The 20,741-nt window shown below is 31.3% G+C and overlaps 1 protein-coding gene and 1 long non-coding RNA gene across 4 annotated transcripts in view; one reads left to right on the top strand and one right to left on the bottom strand.

The window, feature by feature from the left end:
- Positions 1–3,460: 3,460 nt before the first annotated feature.
- LOC115874140 (enolase-phosphatase E1) overlaps positions 3,461–20,741 on the bottom strand; it is a 30,015-nt gene continuing 12,734 nt past the window's right edge. For 2 of the 3 annotated variants that reach the window (XM_030889234.1, XM_030889232.1), the window contains 8 exons: positions 15,673–15,822; positions 15,473–15,617; positions 10,074–10,165; positions 6,153–6,344; positions 5,948–6,092; positions 5,045–5,225; positions 4,014–4,983; positions 3,461–3,953 (listed from right to left, as the gene is read on the bottom strand). In XM_030889234.1, the coding sequence (XP_030745094.1) occupies positions 3,816–3,953; positions 4,014–4,983; positions 5,045–5,225; positions 5,948–6,092; positions 6,153–6,344; positions 10,074–10,165; positions 15,473–15,617; positions 15,673–15,822 (2,013 nt within the window). In that variant the 3' untranslated portion in view covers positions 3,461–3,815. The remainder of the gene's footprint in view (positions 3,954–4,013; positions 4,984–5,044; positions 5,226–5,947; positions 6,093–6,152; positions 6,345–10,073; positions 10,166–15,472; positions 15,618–15,672; positions 15,823–20,741) is intronic. The other variant, XM_030889233.1, reaches the window with a different exon arrangement.
- On the top strand, positions 7,222–9,256 carry LOC115874144. Its single transcript, XR_004048780.1, has 2 exons — positions 7,222–7,284; positions 8,898–9,256. It is a non-coding gene; the product is annotated as an uncharacterized LOC115874144 (long non-coding RNA).

Below are 20,741 nucleotides of genomic sequence, written 5' to 3'. Positions count from 1 at the left end.
TCTTCAAGGTATTCCTCAAATTGAGTTGTCAAAAACTGCAGATGTTGCTCGGACTAAAGCCGCCGAAAAAATGATTTTTACCAATTACTGACGTTTAAAAGCCAATATGCATAACTTGTATATCGTAGGAATCTCATTGAATTTATCTATTTAGATGTATAAAAAGCTAATTTGTGTAGTTTGAAAAAAGTAGCAATGAAGAGGTGCTGTTAGTTTTGAACAGCGTTAGAGCGCTTTCACACGCCGCGGCGCCGACAAAATCGATGTCGGTGCTAGAGCTGAAATCGATTGCAATATAAATAAATTAGCTCCTTCACATATACCCCGATCTGGCAAATACAATAGAATTAAATACAACTGTCGGAACGGGTGCAAAGCCGGCGCCGACTCCTGCACCGATTTTGCCGGTGTGTGTGCAAGCGCTCTTACACTATGTGCGAAATAGCTTGGTCAAGGTTGAATAGTAAAACCTTGAAGAAGTTGATATAAACCCATTCAAAAATAAGAAATAATTTGAAAATTTTTGAGGTGCAACTTCTTTACGTGCGATGGTTGTAAAAATTAAAGGCCGTGACACACGAGCTCGCGAGAGGAAAAGTGGTAACGATCTTGGAACGTCGTAACTCGGGCCCTATGTCAGCTAGGATGCCGAAACTCGGAATGTAGATGGGGCTCGAATGATATTTTGACGTTTTGTGCACTATGAAACCCCATCATCAATTGCGAAAAAATCGTCCGTAAAAAAACAGAGCCAAACTTAAAAGTAGTTTAAGTAAATTGTGTTCAAATATCTGAAACAAAAAAAAAATCAATCGAATCAATCAATATCTGAAACAAAAAAAAACTGTGGCATGTCATTTTACTCTCAGGAGACCGAGTTCTTTCAAAACCTGAAATAAAAAATGCAGGCCCGTATTTAAAAATATTAAGTTAGCCAATTAATCAGTTAATTTGAAAATCTAAAAATACAGCTATTAGATAGCCCTAATACCCTAAAACCCATGTGTTTCAAAATTATTAATAACTCTTGATATAGTAGGTAAAGATGGAATTGGCCTGTTTACAAAAGTTTGTGGAAAAATTGTTTGTATATCCCGATATGACCTATTTTGGAAATACCATTTTACAATTTGAATTTTCTCACGAACTTCGTAAACATCCATTATTTTACTTAAAAAATAAATTTTACACGAGAGCTGCAGCGAGAATCTATGTATTCGTTTTGGCTATTAAAACTAGCGATGGGAACTATCGAATGAATTAGACTATCGAATGGTTACTGAATGAATGATTTCAACTATCGAATGGTTTCATTCGAATAAAATCATTCATTCATTTGTATACTAAAGCATATGTGACAACCTCGCCGTGCGACTAAATGGTTATCGTTAAGCCACGACTATCGAATGCTTTTGATAAATGAAATTTAGTATTCGTTTGATTTTTGTGTGCGTCAGTGCATTATTAGTTCTTCCAAATTTTTATAACTTGCCTTCTAAATACTCTGCTATTTTTGCGTTTATTAAAATATTTAAAATACTAAAGTAGTAGTGTTTTTTTTTTAAATTGACGATTCTGTGCGTGTGCAGGTGGTCAACATTTTTCCGAAAATTTGTGTGATTTTCCGATCTTTCTGCATTATTAGTTCTTCCAAATTTTTATAACTTGCCTTCTAAATACTCTGCTATTTTTGCGTTTATTAAAATATTTAAAATACTAAAGTAGTAGTGTTTTTTTTTTAAATTGACGATTCTGTGCGTGTGCAGGTGGTCAACATTTTTCCGAAAATTTGTGTGATTTTCCGATCTTTCAATTATTTAATTTTATGCGGTATATGGTCTATTTTTTTAATGGAAAATTTTGAGAAGTAAGAATTTTTCAGAGATATGAGGTGAACTTACAATTAATTTTAAAAATACATATGTATTTGTATTTTAGATGTTTTAGTAATATGAATTAGTTGAACTTAATAATCATATTTAAGTAATGTGGTAATGTGGTTATCGAAGTAAAAAAAAAAGTAAATCGAAGTCAAATTTTGGGATGAGAAAATTAAATTGATTGATTAAAGTTTTACACGTGCCAATTTAAAAAAAAAGTTAACGATATTTGTATTTTGTTTATGCTAATTCTCTTACATGTAGATTTTTGCGAAGAAATATTTCATTTATTTTTTAAAGTAAATGCCAGTAAAAGCAAATACTATTTTTAAATACTAATACAAAGTAATAAAATGTAATACACATATATAATTTTGATTTCTAATTTTTTATTTATATTTTTCTTCTATTACACAGAAAATTAATAAATATGTTTATATTTCATGATTTTAAAATTTGTTGTTAATATAACAAATTAGTTCTGTAATTATTATTATTTAATAAACCAACGTTGCCACAAAAAATTTAGAGACTATATTATTTTTAAATAGGATCTAATATAAATAATTTTGACTTCTAATTTGTTGTTTAAATTTTGCTACTACTTAAAAAATATTTATATTAAATGATTTTAAATTTTGGTGTTAATAAGTATAACAAATTATTACTGTTATTATTATTTATTAAACCAGTTTTGCTTAAAAACATTAAAAATCATTTTCCTACATCCAAAATAAAAAGTATTACTGAAGTGTAACAACAGAATATTAATAAAAAAAATGCAAAATATATGGTCATACTATCCCTAACTAACTATAATACCAAAGAATAATATTCTTTGCTAATACCAACTAATACGAATATACGGCAACAGCGCCGTTCATAATGTATTTTTTGTGTAAATACTAGCCCCTCAATAAAAAAATAATGTGTCCTTATCTTCCTTATCTTTATCTGACTCAAAATCAAAGATGCCGGCTTTTTTCATACCATTACCACCGACCGCCGACCGCTGTCGGGTTTCGAGGAAAGAAACCTACGTCGCCGGGCGACAACGAAAATCCAGTTTATATTTTACTATAATCGATCCTGACGAATAAATGAATTTTACAAATGAATGAATTTTATAAATGAATGGTTTTTGCTGCCGAATTAATATATTTTAAGGCAGATGACGCATCTATTCGATATTTTTATTCGAATAGTTTTCGACGAATGTTTTCTTACTAACTATCGAATTATTCGAATGAATTGCAACTATCGAATGTTTCGATAGTATTCATTCGATAGTTCCCACTACTAATTAAAACACGAATAAATACAAATTCTGAAACATTCTTATCACATATCTACCTATTTTTATTTTATCGCATTTTTTCGCTTGCTTTTTATCCGGCGGACGGGTATACGCTAATTCGTCCGGTTCTGCCTATGTTACTACTACGGTGGTCCGGTCTGTATAAGTATGACCATGTCTCAAAAAAAAAATATTACAATGCCGATTGCAATAATGTCGAAAATATTACAAAGACTCATCGGTATTTTTTACCGCTTTCTATGTGTAAAATAATAATAATAAATAATAATAATATATTTATTTGACAAAAACCATTTTAAAATTTGGCACAGTGGTAATCTATAATATTAATAAAATGTGAGAATGACGTGAGTTGCACCTATTATTCCAGCTAAAAAATCATTGACTAGAATAGAGAAACATATTTATTAAATATGTAACTTTAAAAACAATTAATATAATGCTTATTTGCCTATTAAGTATGTTTATATACGTTTCTACGACGATATATTAGTGAAAAAAATATCAGTACTTTTGGGGGAGACATTTTCTTCTTTTCAACTATATCTACTAAAAGGTGTAAAAGTGCAAATATAACTTTAAGTATATCTTGCTATATGTGCTTTTTCGATTTATTTTCAATTGTCCCCATTTTGAAGGCTTCTCTCCCCTTGATTTATGTCCATTTCTATAATTTCTTCGCCTTCTTCATCAGTGTTGTCTACATATTCAATAATTTCTTCAATTTCAAAATCATCTTCATTCTCTAATTCGTTCTGAAAAATAAAAACAAGTTACTTAATACATTTTTTTGAGGTTAAATAATCGATACTCACTTCGGATGTTTCGTTTTCCACGCCGTTTAGTCTTCCTACGGCCGGTTCATCTGAACTACTTCTCTCAACATCTTGTGGTGGTAGTTCTTCGCTATCACTCTCTTCACGGTACTCTATGCCTTCAATAATTTGATCAATAACGTCCAAAACGTTAACATTCTGATCTTCTAAGACTGACCTTTCTATATTCGGGTCTTTAGTTTCTTCATGATCAGTCTGTTCAGTCTGTTGTTGAGTGTTTGTTTGAACTGCCTCAGACTCAGCAGAGGTACATGCGTTGTTATCTTGGTTTTCTTCAATTTCCACTCCTAGACCTCTTAAGAGCAAATCCGCTTGGCTATTAATCACTGGCTGTCTATCTTCTGAATTATCTACTATATTTTCGTTTGAACCTTCTAAATTTTCAGCTTTATCGAACTCATCTTGATTCTGATCAATAATTTCTTCAGTTGTCCTTTTATTCATGGCAACTTCTTCAATATCTTCAGCGTTCTTATCTTTGACATCTACTAAATCAATATCAATAATTTCTATTCCCTCCTGAATTCCAATTTTGACAGGTTCATTCCTCCTCACAAAAATCTCATCTACATCTGGATTTTGATTAAACAAAGCTATTTTTTCTTCATGTAAAAACTGAGCAACAAGTGACTGATTCGGTGGTACTTCTTTGTCTTCATTTACAACTTCATCATTGTCTGAGGCTTGATATTTTGCAATAAGTTTTATTTCTTCATTACTCAGTAACTCTTCTATGTCACGTGGTTTCTCCTCAATAATGGCGTCTGCAACTACGTTCACGATACTACTAAAGCAGGTAGGTTCAGAAAGAAGATTTTTTTCGTGTTTGTCCAATGGGTCTTTGACGATGTCGGTGACAGGCAGTTCAGGGGACGAATCTTCCATGATATTAACTCCATTACTGATCTCTTCTATGACATCGCGTTCTACTTCTTCATTTGAGTTGGATCTGAAGAGAAGAAATTAAAAATAGAAATATGTTTCTGGGTGTACGTAAAAACTGTTTTCACCTTTTTTCTCCATTCAAGGCTATTATTTCGGCTTCTTCGATGATATTGTTAATTTCTTCCTCTAAATCAACCGCATTGATCTTCTCAAACTCATCAGAGGTGTTTCCGCTGATGGTTTGTTTTTCTTCGTCAGATGTTTCGGATTTTTTGCCGGAATTTGATGAGTCTTCGGTTCCAGTTTCTACAATGGGTGAGAAAAAGCTTTCATTATGAAATACGTTCGGAATAGAATTCTAGAATAAATGTGTCGTTGGATAGACAAAAGCTTTGTACAAGAGATTTATTTGGGGGAGTATATGTTAGTTTTAGTAGCTGAACGTGGTGTGTAGAGTAATTTATGTGAATTAGTTTTAAACAAAAGGGGTAATGTATTAAATTTATTAATCTGATTGATGATGATAGAACAAGAGCTGAGTATTTGAATGAAGTTAAGTTATTTTCTCATAAACTGTTATATAACTTCAGGAAATTACTTATCTAAAAGATACTACAGTGTTCAGTAGTTCACACCTCAGAGAAATAAGTATACCTAGAGGAGGTTTAAAGTTCAAATGTGCCTCTATATTTATTTATTTCTCTGAATCAGACATTACTCAAGTTTATGAGCTGCACCTCTATAATCCTGCTAATATTAAAACACTCTGAAACATACCTTCAGTGAATACATCCCTTTCACAGACGATATTAGAAAGTTACATATAGAAACACAAAATTTGAATTTAAAATAGATATATTTATCTTTGCTTATACATATGATCTAAGGGACACTTTGAATGCACCATTTATTCTAGAATATATAATTCCAAAAAGAAAATGATGGACCAGGTTTCTTCTAATCGTTATAATCCTTAAAACTCTTTTATTTTTATTTTTCTGAACCAGTCTGTCAATGTCTGTACTTACCGGAGTCTAAACTGATGACACTTAGTGTCATTTTACCGGCAAGTACAACGGGAGCGTCATCTTCGGGGTCCTTCTGAGCTTCAGTCGCAGCGTCTGCTACCAACAACTGCGACTGAGGTGGCAGAGAACCTTCCAAGAAAATCTGCTGTAAAATAAATAGATTTTTGTGTAATTGTCAATATTTTAATTTATATTTGTATCCTACCTGCGGTGAAGGTGACGGTTCCTTGGGAACCACCGCCGGTGGATGTGACAACACTGGAGAGTCGGGTCTGGACCATTTTTTACCACCCTCGCAGCTTGCCGTCGTTTCCATGCCTAGAACAGTTACAGAACCTTGTTCTTCAACTTTCTTTTCTTCTTCTTTAGGCAACGAACCATTTGGTGTAACTTCATCCTAAATAGAATCAATAGTCGTTTAACATAGCTTGTTTATTTTCAATTTTCCGAACATCAAAGTGCATCTAAAATTATTGTAAACTATGCGAAACTCTATTGGGACAGATGCCAAAAAAGCAATAAATAAAAAAAAACGATTTAAAACAAATGCCAGTGTTGGGTGTTGGGCAAACTAAACAAAACTGCTGGTACTGAATACGATAAGGCCAAACTATATAATTTTGCGTATACGAGAATCGATTAAAATAAGTCTCCAAGTACAAAAACGTAAATAAAAAGCGGAACAATATATACTTCTTCCCCTGGTTACGTTTCCTTCTTTCGAATGAGATCATTGTAATCATAGACTTAGAATAAAATATAGACTACACTATTTACATTTAAGCGCGGTCCAATATTAATTTTTGTAAACATGTTTACTCCTGGGTGCAGCTGACCTCGGCCGTCTGAGTCTTTCGCCTCCAGCCTATGTTGTCACGTCTAAAATATTATTAATATTTTTTTTGTTGTTATACACATATATTGAGATATTAAAACTGTATTTTAATAAAGTAGTGTTTAATAGTAGAAAGATGTATTAAATAGTCCCTATACTACTAAATTATAAGTCGGAGACTATTTAAAAATGACAAATTCTTTACAATTTGGCAACACCCATCAATCGCCGGGTCGCCTGTTCATTCTTTATTCTCTCGTAGTAGAGCCATAGTAGAGTAAAGCACGTGTCGTAAAACCTTGTTGTCACAGTTTCTCCATGGCTATTTTATTGTTTTTATTGGATGTTTTGATTTTGTATTTTTTGGATTCGATTTTCTTAGTGTGTAGTGTCGGTTTAGTGTTTATTTTGATTACTTTTATTTAAAAACTATAAAACAGGTTCGTCAGTGCCAAATTTGTAAGAAATTGGACTATTTAAGTCCTGGAACAACATTCCACAGGTAAGTCAAATTTACTATTTTGGCGTCAGTGGCGTTGTAGAAAGGCGCTTATTTAGATAATAATTTAGTAAATTATAAACCCTGGAAAATCTGTATTTTTTATATTTATCATTTACGTAAAGGTTCTTACTAACCTCGTTATTAATATAACGAGTAGATACATTATTAAGTACATAAGAAGTAGACACATTATTTTCTTGGGCATTGGTTAATTTAATGCTTTTTTTTATGAAAAATGTGTTTCTTTTTATTCTAAAACCATCCTTAGAATCTAAAATAACATACAGGAATTCCAGAATGATATTCCATTATGAAACAACAATTTTTAAGGCTTATTATAAACTATAAACAATCGAGAAAGTCGAAAAAATTACAAGCTACCAAACATTTTAAAATACCAAACATTCCTTATTTTTTTTCAAGACTAAAATATTTTACAAACATTACTTTTTCCCTATAGTTTCACATCAGGTATAGAAATAACTACGTTTTTATGATAGGGTCACCATTATGATAACAAAAATGACGAACAATGGTCCAGAAATGTAAACAAGTACATATTTTTTGTAAATATTTTTCTTACCGCTTGCATTTTTGTCCATTATTATTTCACAAATTATACAGGGTTATGTAAACCAGGTAGATATTTCGTTTTTTTTATATTAAACAAAGATAAAATAAATATGCCATTTTAAAATTTATCCAGTACTTACCTAGAGTTTTTTCTTTTTTTTTCTCGACTGTTAATCTATTATTAATTTGTAATACCGTATGATCGAAAAAAACGGCGTCCAGTTGGCTTGGAAAAAACCATCGATACATACTCCATATAATTTTACATATAAAATGACAGCGATCTTCATTTCATAGCCATCGCTGACGCCGTTTTTTTTCGATTATAAGGTATAATTTTCATTTTTTCTTTTATAATGTAATATCACTTAAGTAATATCACATATAATCTGAAGATAGTTTTAGAATTAACCAAAACGTAAATCTTTAATAAAACAATCTGTTATTATTTGCCATATATGTATGTATCCAAGAAAATAATTTACATATTATTATTATATGTTTTACTGTTTTTTATCTTTATTTGAAACTCAGAAATGTTGCATTGGCTTTCTAAAAAAATGAACTTGTAAGTTTTTAAAATGCTTCGTTTCGGAGATACAGGGTGTAGAAGTTTCATTTTTATTTCGATTTTTTTCCAAATAATTTCTGAAGTGACGTCAATATTTGGACGAAAATTGGCGTTTGGGAGTTTTTTGACATGAAAAATTAGATTTAGATGTCAATTTGACTTTTACTAATAGGGGGCGCCACCTACATATTTTTTAAGTTATTTGAAGAGTAATACTTTTTGTCTGTATCTATATAAAACTACTGAGAAAAATTTACATTTCCAACGTTTTTTACTTAATAAGGTCTCTTGTTGACACTCGCCACAAGTATAGTTCTCAAGATATTTGGAAACGAATTAATCAATACATTCTTCATAAATTATTTGGAAAAAAGCGAAATAAAAATGAAATTTCTACACTCTGTATCTCTGAAACGAAGCATTTTAGGACATAAATTTATACTATTTTTTTTACTGATTTTATTTGCAGATTATGCTGCCAAAGTTTCCTGAATACAATTCCGACCACTCTGTATATCAAGATATCCCCCATTACGTACTAGTTTTTCTTAATAATTTTCTATACATTTTCCAACGCCAAGATGTACCAAGCGCATACAAATACATCAAGCTTCAAACAAGCTTGCACGTTGACAGTAATACCTACAGTAATATTGTATTATATTAATGTAATATTTTTGAACCAATGTTCAATATTACTGTAGTAATACTGTTTATACTCATGCCTTTTATATTTGTTTGAATTTGGTGCATATTTCCATTGAATAAAGTATAGTCACCATTACCATTATTATACTTACTCTATAATAAAGACAGTAACGAGTTAAATAAATGTAGTTTTCATTTTATTCACTTCCTAAAAGCTTGCTTTAATGGAACAGATTCCTGTTTTTTCTAATTTACATAATAAGACATCACTTTTACCGGAAAAAAAAATTAAACAATTATAAAGTTTTTTCTCTTTCTGTTCTATTATATCTATAGAATAGATCCTGTTTTGATTAATATTAGAGTTGTAAATGTTTGACTAAAATTAATATTTTATTAAATTAATAATTTATCATCAATTTCAAAAATTAAATAATTTCGATTATTAAAATTTCTTCTATAACACGTACTTTATTATTTTTATCGTTTTTAGACTCTAAGACGTATTTTTTTTCTAAGTCCTAAACTTTGCTTTATATTAAACTATTTTCTTTATCCTAAATCTTAATAATATAAAAAAGTTTAAATACGATATATTTTTAATTGAATTATAGCTTCATTAAAATTAAAAAAAAAATCCGCCTATGATACGGAGAGTGCAGGTGCACTGAAGAAACAAAAGACAGTGTTGCGTTGGGCGGCAGAGCCGTCAGGAAACGACCGTTACGACGGAGACAGCCTATCTATCGCTCGTGTCGCACTCGTTAGAGCCAAAAACAATAACACAACAATAACAAGACGTTGTCTGTCCGCATCTTCCAGCTATTTATGAATGAGATGCTCAGTCTATATTTTATTCTAAGTCTATGATTGTAATATAAAAAATAAATTCGTGGTTAAATAAAAAAAAAACAAGTAATAATAAGTATATTTTTTTATCGGTCCTCGTATAAGTCTAAGCGCAAGCGGCGTTGCCACGACGTGAAAGTCGCCAGACCTGTTCTAGTACGGTATCCGCCACAGTCTGTTGCTTTCTGGACTCCAGTTCCTGATTAACCTCTTCCAGCAAGGCAGACACTGCGTTTACAACTGGGAATAATTCAAAAAACAAACGCCATTTTGAACAATGTTAATTACATTTTTAATATATTTTTCTAAGAGACGGTTTTAAATAAAAATGTTGCGAGTATGATGTGGTTATTAGTCCGATTAATGATGTTGTCACATGATATGCAACAACATCAGTGGAGTTTAGAATGTAAAATTGAAAAAGCATAACAAACTACAATTTTTTAAACTATTTCGGTATGTAAATATTGACAAATTTAAGAATGACATCATCCGACAATCGACCAATTGAAACCTTAGATCTTATAACCTACTTGGATAAGCAGAGTCGCTTTTCATTGTTGTTGATAACACGTCTTTGGTACTGATTTGATCAAGCGTCTGTCTTTCTTCTGTGTATATCAATTTTAATAAGCTTTAGCCTGGAAATCATACTAATATTGACAAAAAAAGTCTGTTATAATAGTTACTTATTGCATATAATTACTGGGATATTAAGATCGCGCGATAAAAAGACGACAAATTGTAGATTACATATTAATCGGAAAATCGACAAAATACAAAATTAAAAACTTCTATGTGTCCCTTTATTGGCCCATATACAAATAAAAAACTATATCATATTGTTAAGATTAATGTCACAAAATGGAATATTTTTAAATAAATTATTTAACTCTTCAATGTTACATATTTTAACGTTTCCAATTCGATGTAGCTGTATTTCCAAATATTACCAGTTATAATACAAATTAACATTATATGATTTGTATTTAAAATTTACTTTTAAAGTAAACTCAAATAAAGTCCAGTTGACAGACAGAGAGAAAAAATAAAAAGCGACATACAGTGTTGCCGGCTCGTACGTGAAATAACATAATAAACGAAGATAATATATCTAAGCTATTTAATAATGCTCAATTCTGTTAGACAGTTGCTTAAAAAATTGGAAAAAATATCTGTCCTCCCCTTACAAATACCATAGAAATAAATATTCATTGATTTGTTCAGATTAAGTCAGAAATAGTGCTAGAAATCGTATTTTAAGGCGTAAACCTTCGTTCTAAAACTACGCAGTGTCATAGGCTACACGCCAAAGAAGCATTCAACGCCATTAAAGCAACAAAAAAACAGCTGTCAATTTTGACTTGAGTTACTAAACTAATAACTACGATTATATGTTTTTACAGTTTTGCCAACGACACAACGTAGTTTTGAGACCGTTAAAAGAAGAATCTATTACAGCTGTAGTAAAATGAGTAATTAATTCTGGAAATTAAAGATCCAACATTAAATGCAAAATTCTTCGTAAACGCTTACATGGGCGGTTTGAAATTTTGATACAAAATCCGGCAATACCGTATAGAAGAAATGTATCAACCCGACTTCTTCTTTTTTAATACATTTGATTTTTCATTGAGCATTTTCCTTCACTCTCTTACACGTTAAAATTTAGACTACGCTTCTACAGTTGACCAAATCTGTATTACACATATCAGTAATATCTTAATCAAGAACTTTTAATTCCCTATATTTGCTATAGTCTATAAAATGAATAACTTTGAATTTTGACCGCTATTTTTTACCAACATGGCAAATATAAAATCCCTCTATCAAAAAAATTACTGATATTCTTTAAATTGAGTGCCTGAACGAATCAGATAGGTAACTATTTTTACTTTCGTGAGATAGAAAAGGAAAATAATAAAACAAGTGACAGTTCTTCCTCTTCTTGGAAAAATCAACTCGAAATGACATAATTGTCAAAAGTAAAATGTCATCAGCTTTTGACATTTCTAAATATCAGACCAATGCCGTCTCTAATAGAACAGCCTCGGAGCGAGATTTATGACGTCAAGCTAATTAGATATTACGGATTAATAAATATGTTGTAGAATACATGGAAAATCTAATTATTCCTCGTATTTTTGGTTTGTATTTTAAAAACGATATAGTTTACATGAAATATACATAATATACAGTTAATAAATAAAATATAATATAGTAATAAATACTTTGGCAAATAAACTATGAACCATACAAATGCAGCAAATGTTTTACAATATACAAATAATAAATAGGTACATAAGATATTGGGCAAAATGCAAAATATATTTTAAATTTGGGGGTTTGAAAATCGATCTAATTTAACAAAAAACATTCAACATCTACTAATAGTGATGTATTATTATTTACATTCACAAAATTTATATGTATATTTTGCAAGTATCAATGTTCGAAAAATTATATTTGCAAATAATACAATATCATAGAAAAAAAGGCGTCAGCGATGGCTATGAAATAAAGAACGCTGTCATTTTATATGTAAAATTATTCTAAAATTTTTGATTTTCTTGGGATTTAGGTTCGGGAAAAACGCTGATTAAGTTTTCATTTGGTTTTTCATTTTTTTTTTCATTTGGTTTCGGTTAACATATTATAGCCCTTATCAGTGTTGTGTCATATGAAAAAAATAGTGTCGAATATAATCCAAAAAATTACATATAAAATATACTAAATATATATGTTACTGTAAATGTCCGAAATGCGGTAAAACCTAGAATTTACCAAAAGCAAGTGGTAGTAAAAACCAACCCACGCCACCAAATAACCACCTAACCAATGCATTAACACCCTCCAAATAACCAGGCTAACCAACGCATTAACACCCTCCAAATAACCAGGCTAACCTAATTAGTTAATGTTTTTGGTAAATCCTAGGTTTAGCGCGCTTATCCTAGGTTTTTTGCCGCATTTCGGACATTTGCAGTAACATATATATTTATTAATTAATACATATTTATTAATCCGTAGTAGCTAACTAGCGTGACGTCATAAATCTCGCTCCGAGGCTGTTCTATTAGAGACGGCATTGCGTCAGCATGGCCGCAAGCTGCTAGCCTAATAAAATTAACACTAGAAAAGCCCGCGGGAACTGTCAAATTCAAAGTTATTCGTTTCACCTTTGAATAAGAAGACTAAGGAAGGAGCATAATGCTATCCATGTATTCATGCATGGTGGGCGGAAAAAGCACCATAAAAGCACTCTAGGGTGGGGATCCCTGACAGTTCTGTTTGACGATTTATTTGACACATTTGAATTTGATTTGAAAATTTGTGGATTTGTCAGTCTTTACGGAGCTTATTTTATGTTATTTATTATTTATTCTACTACTGATAGTTGTATAAAGGTAGTAAATCTAGATGGAAATTGTGGCAGCACTTAAATTAACAGTGACACTATCGCGATTTATCGAAAAAGACTCTAAAATAGTTGGTTGTGTAGCGTGCGGTTCTCTGAGCTTGTTGCGCAGCTGGTCGAGTTCGTCGTCTCCTGCGCAGCCGCGTGGTTGGAGAATTATTTTTTAATGTTAATATAAACGTAAAAAGAAAAAACAAAAAAAGGTGCATAGGAAACGGTTTAGGTTTTATTTCGATAGTATCAAACACTGAAAAATGTTTAGTGTGATAAATAAATTAATAAAAAGTATGTCTTAAATTGGAAACTCTACCAATTTCCCTTGTGTTCCTTACTGTACAGGGTGTCTCTTAAATATGTGCAAGTATTTCAAAGGTGGTAGATATGCCGGGTCGGCATTTCTGGCCTTGGGTGTCGATTTTTCGTGTGTACAAAGGTTACGGGCAATACGCTCAGTACAATACGATGTACTGAATAAAGAAAGACAATTATACAATATTTTTTTTTATTAAGAGATCGACGCATCAATTTAGTACATAAAAAGTAAAAAAGCGACGAGTAATTCGCTTGATTTAGTTTATTTCAAAGCATTGCCGATGTAGGTCGTAAAATTTTGTTACTCAGATACGCAACGGATAACGTCGTATATAAATTTGCTACCTGCAGTGTATGTAGAAAATTCGCTCGGTTTTTTATCGAGTATGTCACATTAAAATCGGATTTCAATTTATTTCATTCTAGGATCGCTTGCGTTCGTCGCTCGTAACTCGTCACTTGCATCGCTCGTTCATAATCGAGCGATGTCGGTTATTTCAATAATCGAGTAATTTTCGCTCGAGTTATCCCATCACTAATATAAAGTAACCCTCTGAAATGGTACTGTAAGAACTTAAAATATGACAAGCGTAAAATGACTAAAATATATGACTAACCAAACCAAACCGTACTGGCTGGGGATCGAACCCAGTACCTTCTGCTCCGCAGATCGACACACTAACGCTTCAGCTACGGCCGACCACGACTACGTAATAGCCCTATTAAATGTCCGAGGTCCCGGCGGCGTTTATCAACAAGTTGAAAGAAGTGCCACACATGTATAATACTTAATCTGTGGTTAGGTGTTGCCGACCGTGTATATGAATAAGAGAACCTGTATTTTTCTTGTAAAATTGTCCATATACATATATTTCAGTTTACCTCAATCAATAAAAATAAAATCCTATGTTGAACTGCATGGTATTCTTATCTACCTTATTTACCAAAGCAGATACTTGTATAAAAATTAGCATTGTAAGGATATAAAAAACATATATACCTATACATATATCTGAATGCTGTTATTTTAGTTTTGTCCTAAATATTTTTGAGCTGTAATTTTAAAGAAAGACATTGGGTTTTATGCACTGAGTCAGAATATAATGTAAATTTTGAGTCAAATAGACGCAACTATAATTTGTCGCCTACCCAGTCCCACGTCCCCCAGGTCACGAGCCGCCACTGAATATACTACCAGCAAACATACTTGCACTTATTTAAGGTAAACCCTGTATATTTTAAGCTTAGTAAAGAATGTGTTATTCTATTATGACTAGTGTGCTATCCCACAACTAAAAAACTACATATAATTTTTAAAGCCATTTTTTTCTCTTCAACAGAAACCTCGAATTTGGTCTATTACAATAAGTCCCCATGTTAAAAAAATATGCCAAGTTATGATTCTTCTTTCATTTTTCTAGGAAAAAATATATTTTTATAAAAATCTCCCCCAGGCACGCTTGGGCATGCATTTTTTGTTTTAAATTAACAAAATTGAAATTGGTTAAAAACCACGACACTAGAAATACAAATGGTTAACCGATAGAGAACAATGAAAAGGGTAGAAAATTATATTTGTATTTTTTATGAGAGAGAGAGAACCCTGACTAAACTATAAACTATTATGTAAAATAACGTGTATTTTATCGAATAAGGTTGGAAAAACACTCACTTGCATCCCTTTCCCTCCAACCTAGGCAGCATTATAAATATAAACTATGAATTTTATTTTCTTCTTGAAAAAATAAAGCATTTAAAATAAAAAAAATCACATTTTTTTATTATCCACCCTGTATAATATCTAGGCAAAAACTCACCAATTTTACTATTATCTCTATTAGGTCTGTTATAATAATCTCTGCTGGATTCAAACACTTCTTTCTGGAACTGATGGTCGTCAGTGTCCACAGGAGGATACAAAGAAGAACCGCTATAAGTCTCTGTTTTTTTCTTAAACACCAACTAAAAAGAATCGATTATAATTCTATTGCCAACTGGAAGTCTCACTTGTGCCTACCTTCATAATGGTGTATGTGAAGAACACTACGAATCCCACAGTGTATATTGGCATTAGCACACCCAGGAAACCATTATTGGATTGTTTGGAGGGTGGAACTATATGACCAGCGCCTCCCATGGCTGGTCTCATTCCTGGTATGGGTCCCGGCTAAAAATACATACATAATATTTTAAATACTCCCTACACTTCCTTTACCCTATTCTAAGGGTGTCATATTATGTTTGTAAGAAATGTGCTCAAAGGTGGCAAGATATTTAGATATGGAGTCTTTTCAACCTTCCGTGTTGTTAGTGTTTCATTTAACCTAAATATAGTAATGTAATTGATTATAACAATGATATTTATGTGTAGAGTGCCTTTATGTAGAGTGCCTCTATGTTTACTTATATCCCTCACTGCTCTGTATCTGAGTGTGAACTGACGGTAGACAAAGATCTACTGATGAGATAATTTCAAAAATTTCGCTCACAGATGTGCAGTAATTAAAGTTTGTTTTCTTAAGCTCGAAAATTAAAAAAAGATAAACATCCTCCTCAGCTAAAATTACCTTCAGCAATCATAACATTGACTTTTTGCGTAACGCTGTTTGGAGCCATAGGCACCGGTTTACTTTGAATAGTGGTACAAATATATCTTTTATTTTGGGTAATATACCGGGCGTGTCTCAAAAGTGACTCATCTCTATAACATTTTTATTTATTCAGATAAAAAACCGATATTTGGTGTGTTAGTATGTGACATAAATTAGGATTGATTATCGGTATTCGATTCTTCTCGGCCACTTCCTGTTTCACCGGAAATGACTACAACTTTTGATTTTTAAATGACACTCTCGGTATTTTTTTTTTTACTTTATTCGATAGAAAATAACATTCTGAATAGAATGACATATCATATGTCAACTTTTGAGATTTTCGCTTAAAACATTATTGTATTTTAAATTTCAATCTAGAGTGCCATGGCTCGTTAAAAACACTAATTTTTAATCAAGGAGCCTTGGAAAAATAGATTTGATCGTTTTAATAAATGTAATGTTTTTAGTGTCTTGTCCTGGTCAGTTAAAAGATGCCGAAATCGTATTTTTAATCAAATCTCAATTTTTTCAAATGGAACGAGGGTGGCTCATTAGCATATTTGGAGAAAGGATTTTTTTACAAATAATTTGATACCACACACTCGGTATTTCGAGTCAAATTGTCGTTATGAGTCGCGTGTTGCAATTTCAAATAAACCATATGTGAAAATGTCAAAAGTTGACATATGATATGTCATTCTATTCAGAGTATCATTTTCTATCGAATAAAGTAACAAAATACCGAGGAAAATCAAAAGTTGTAGTAATTTCCGGTGAAACCGGAGGTAACCGAAAACAATTGAATACGTCAATTAATCCTAATTTATGTCATATACTAACATACCAAATCTCGATTTTTTATCTGAAAAAATAAAATAGTTATAGGGGTGTGCCACTTTTGAGACGCACCCGGTATGAGACGTGTTAGAGACGAGACACATAAAAAAATATCGATACTTTATAACTAAAAACTCTACGAGATGTTCTAAAACATCAATATTCCTATATCGATTTTTATACATATACAGGGTGACGCACCTCATTCGCCTCAGTTAATTATACAAAAACCTTTACAAAAACGAAAAGATTTAGAAACAAAATATTTTATAGTTATATGTGGAAAGGTAATATACGGTGATCGCAAAACATTTTCCGATGCACCTCATCAGTTATATCGAAATTGACACTAAAGCCTATAAACATGACTAAATGAAATTTTGGCTAAAATCTTAAAATTTGTTGGATAATTTAAGATACCGAGCAGCTCTTCATTTTACTTAAAATGCAAATGATTTTTTATTTAGTTTAAAGCTGCAAAAATTAGTTTAAACCAAATTTTATTATCGCTGTACTCAGCAACGTTGTCATTTATTATTTGACAATTATTATCATAATGTCAGGCATTATTTTATATAATACCGTGTTGTGTTGAATATTTGTGAGAAATTCTCGTTTTATGCCTATTTTCATAGTTTTTTTTAAATTGTACTTTTAAGCAGAAACAGTTCTTTTAAGAATTAAATTCTCGAGTTTTTGTATTGCATTTCTTGAAATTGTGTTGAAAATATGCTGAAGCGTTTAAACCATAGACTTAAAATAAAATATAGACTACACTATTTACATCTCAACGCGGACAGACAATATTTTTTGTACACATGTTTACTTCTGGGTACAGTCGACCGAGCCTTCCTCATCCAGCCTATGTTGTCACGTCTTTAATATTATCAATATTTTTTTTCTTGTTATACACATATATTGAGATATTAATACTACAGTTTAATAAAGTAGGTACTAATATTCCAGAGATGTATTAAATAGTCCTTATACTACTAAATTATAAGTCGGATACTGTTTAAAAAGGATAAGTTCTTTACAATATGACAACACCGATTAGAGGCGAGGGAACCTATTCATTCATTTATTACCTTGTAGTACGTGTCGCACGTGTGCGGTAAAGCTTTGTTGCCGCTATCTCCCCGGCTGTATTAACGCATTTTCTTAGCTTGTACTGCTTAAGTGTTTATTTTATTGACTTTTTCTGTTCAAGAACTATAAAATATGGTTCGCCAGTGCCAAATTTGCAAGAAATTTGACTTAAATAATCCATTTAAGTCTTGAAACGACTTTTGACCGGTAGGCAACTCTCAATTTACCCATTGGGAGTCAGTGGCGTTGTTGTAGAAAGGCGCTTATTTAGATAATATTTTAGTAAAATGTAAAATCTGAATTTTTTCTCTTACATTACATTATTTACTTACTTACATTGTAACAAAATCATAATTATAACCCTGTTAATAATTAATAATGTTTTTTTTTTAAATATATTCCGGTTTATTCTAAAATTATCTTCAGAATCTAAAATAACATACAAGAATTTTAAAATGATATTACATTATGAATTTTTAATATACCGGGTCTTCTCAAAAGTAGCTCACCCCTATAACTTTTTTATTTTTTCAGATAAAAAAAAAACAGATTTGTATGTTAGTAGGTATATGGCATAAATTAGGATTTATTGACGTATTCAATTGTTTTTGGTCTCTTCCTGTTTCACCGAAATGATTACATCCTTTGATTTTTAAAGGCACCCTCGGTATATTGTTACTTTATTCGATAAAAAATGATACTCTGAATAGAATGACATATCATATGTCAACTTTTGACATTGTCGCTTAAAAACAAATCCTATTTTAAATTTCAATCCAGGGTGCCATGGTGTTGTTAAAAACACTAAGTTTTAATCAAGGAGCCTTGGAAAAATAGTTTTGATCGTCTAATGGGTTTCGTGTCTTGTCTAGGCCGGTTAAAAGATGTACAAATCGTATTTTTAATCATGCATATGTCAATTTTTTCAAATGGAACAAGGGAATAAGGGACTCATTAGCATATTTGGAAAAAGCATTTTTTTATGAATATATTGATACCACACACTTGGTATTTCGAGTCAAATTGTCGTTATGAACCGCGTGTTACAATTACAATTAAACCATATGCGAGAATGTCAAAAGTTGACATATGATGTGTCATTCTATTCAGAGTGTCATTTTCTATCGAATAAAGTAGAAATATACCAAGGGTGCCGTTTAAAAATTAAATGTTATAGTCATTTCCGGTGAAACAGGAAGTGACCAAAAACAATTGAATGCGTCAATCAATCCTAATTTATGTCATGTACTAACATACTAGATCTTGTTTTTTCATTTGAAAATATAAAAAAATTATGGGGATGAGCCACTTTTGGGACGCACCCGGTATAATAAAGACAGTACCGAGTTAAATAAATGTAGTTTTCATTTTATCCACTTCCTATCACCTTCCTTGCTTTAATGGAACAGATTTATGTTTTCTCTAATTTACATAAGACATCACTTAACCAGAAAAAAAATTACAACAATCATATTTTTTTTTCTCTCCCTGTCGCCGATTCTATTAAATCTGTGGAATAGATCCTGTTTTGATTAATATTAGGGGTTGTAAATGTTTGACTAAAATTAATAATTTATTATTAATTTCAAAAATTACGTAATTTCGATTATAAAATTTCTTCTATAACGTGTATTTTATTATTTTTATCCTTTTTGGACTCTAAGACGTTTTTTCTAAACTTTTATTTAAAAACCTGTCCTAAATCTTAATAAAATATAAAAAAGTTTAAATACGATATATTTTTAATTTAATTATAGCTTCATTAAAATAAAACAATTACCCGGCTATGATACGGAGAGTTCAGGTGTACTTGAGAAACGAAAGACAGTGTTGTGTTTCTCGGCAGAGTCGTCAGGGAACGACCGTTACGACAGAGACAACCTATCTATCGCTCGTGTCGCACTCGTTATAACCTAAAACAATAACACAACAATAACAAGACAGTGTCTGACCGCATGTTCCAGCTATTTATGAATGAGATGCTCAGTCTATATTTTATTTTAAGTCTATGGTTTAAACAGTCAAAGTAAAGAGCTTGTAGCTTCCCTGATAAACTATTTTGAACGAGAATGTGAAAATAAAGGTGATGTATTACCCTTAATTGCAGTCAGAGACGATTGGTAAGCACGTTATACCACTTTCAAAGTTATTTCTACGTCAGTTTTTAGTAAATTCTGTGATTATTAGTTTGTGCATTAATGGCACCCTCTTAATTGTTATTACCGCTTGCGATGTTGTAAGTTGTACATCAATAAATAAGTGAATAAATAACCCATAATAACGCTTAGAATAAGCTTCATACTGGACTAGTTTTTACCAATATGTAATAAAATAAGCTACAAAACAAATAAATTAAATTAATTATTAAAATATTAATTTTTAAATTAAAAAGAAAACGTAAAAATCTTTAAAACATGATGTAATAAATATATTGTTTCCCAACTTTACATTAAGATTTATTCCATAAATCCATCACAATCTGGCAGCGCTGTCGCCATCGCTTGTCACTCAAAGTTGATCACGCATCGGAAATTGTTTTGCGATTACCGTATGTGCATAACTTCAA

Source organism: Sitophilus oryzae, unplaced genomic scaffold (assembly GCF_002938485.1).
Source record: "Sitophilus oryzae breed Bouriz unplaced genomic scaffold, Soryzae_2.0 scaffold_122_pilon_pilon, whole genome shotgun sequence".
In the NCBI taxonomy this organism is placed as follows: Eukaryota; Metazoa; Arthropoda; class Insecta; order Coleoptera; family Curculionidae; genus Sitophilus; species Sitophilus oryzae.
This window is presented reverse-complemented; position numbering and strand designations above follow the sequence as displayed.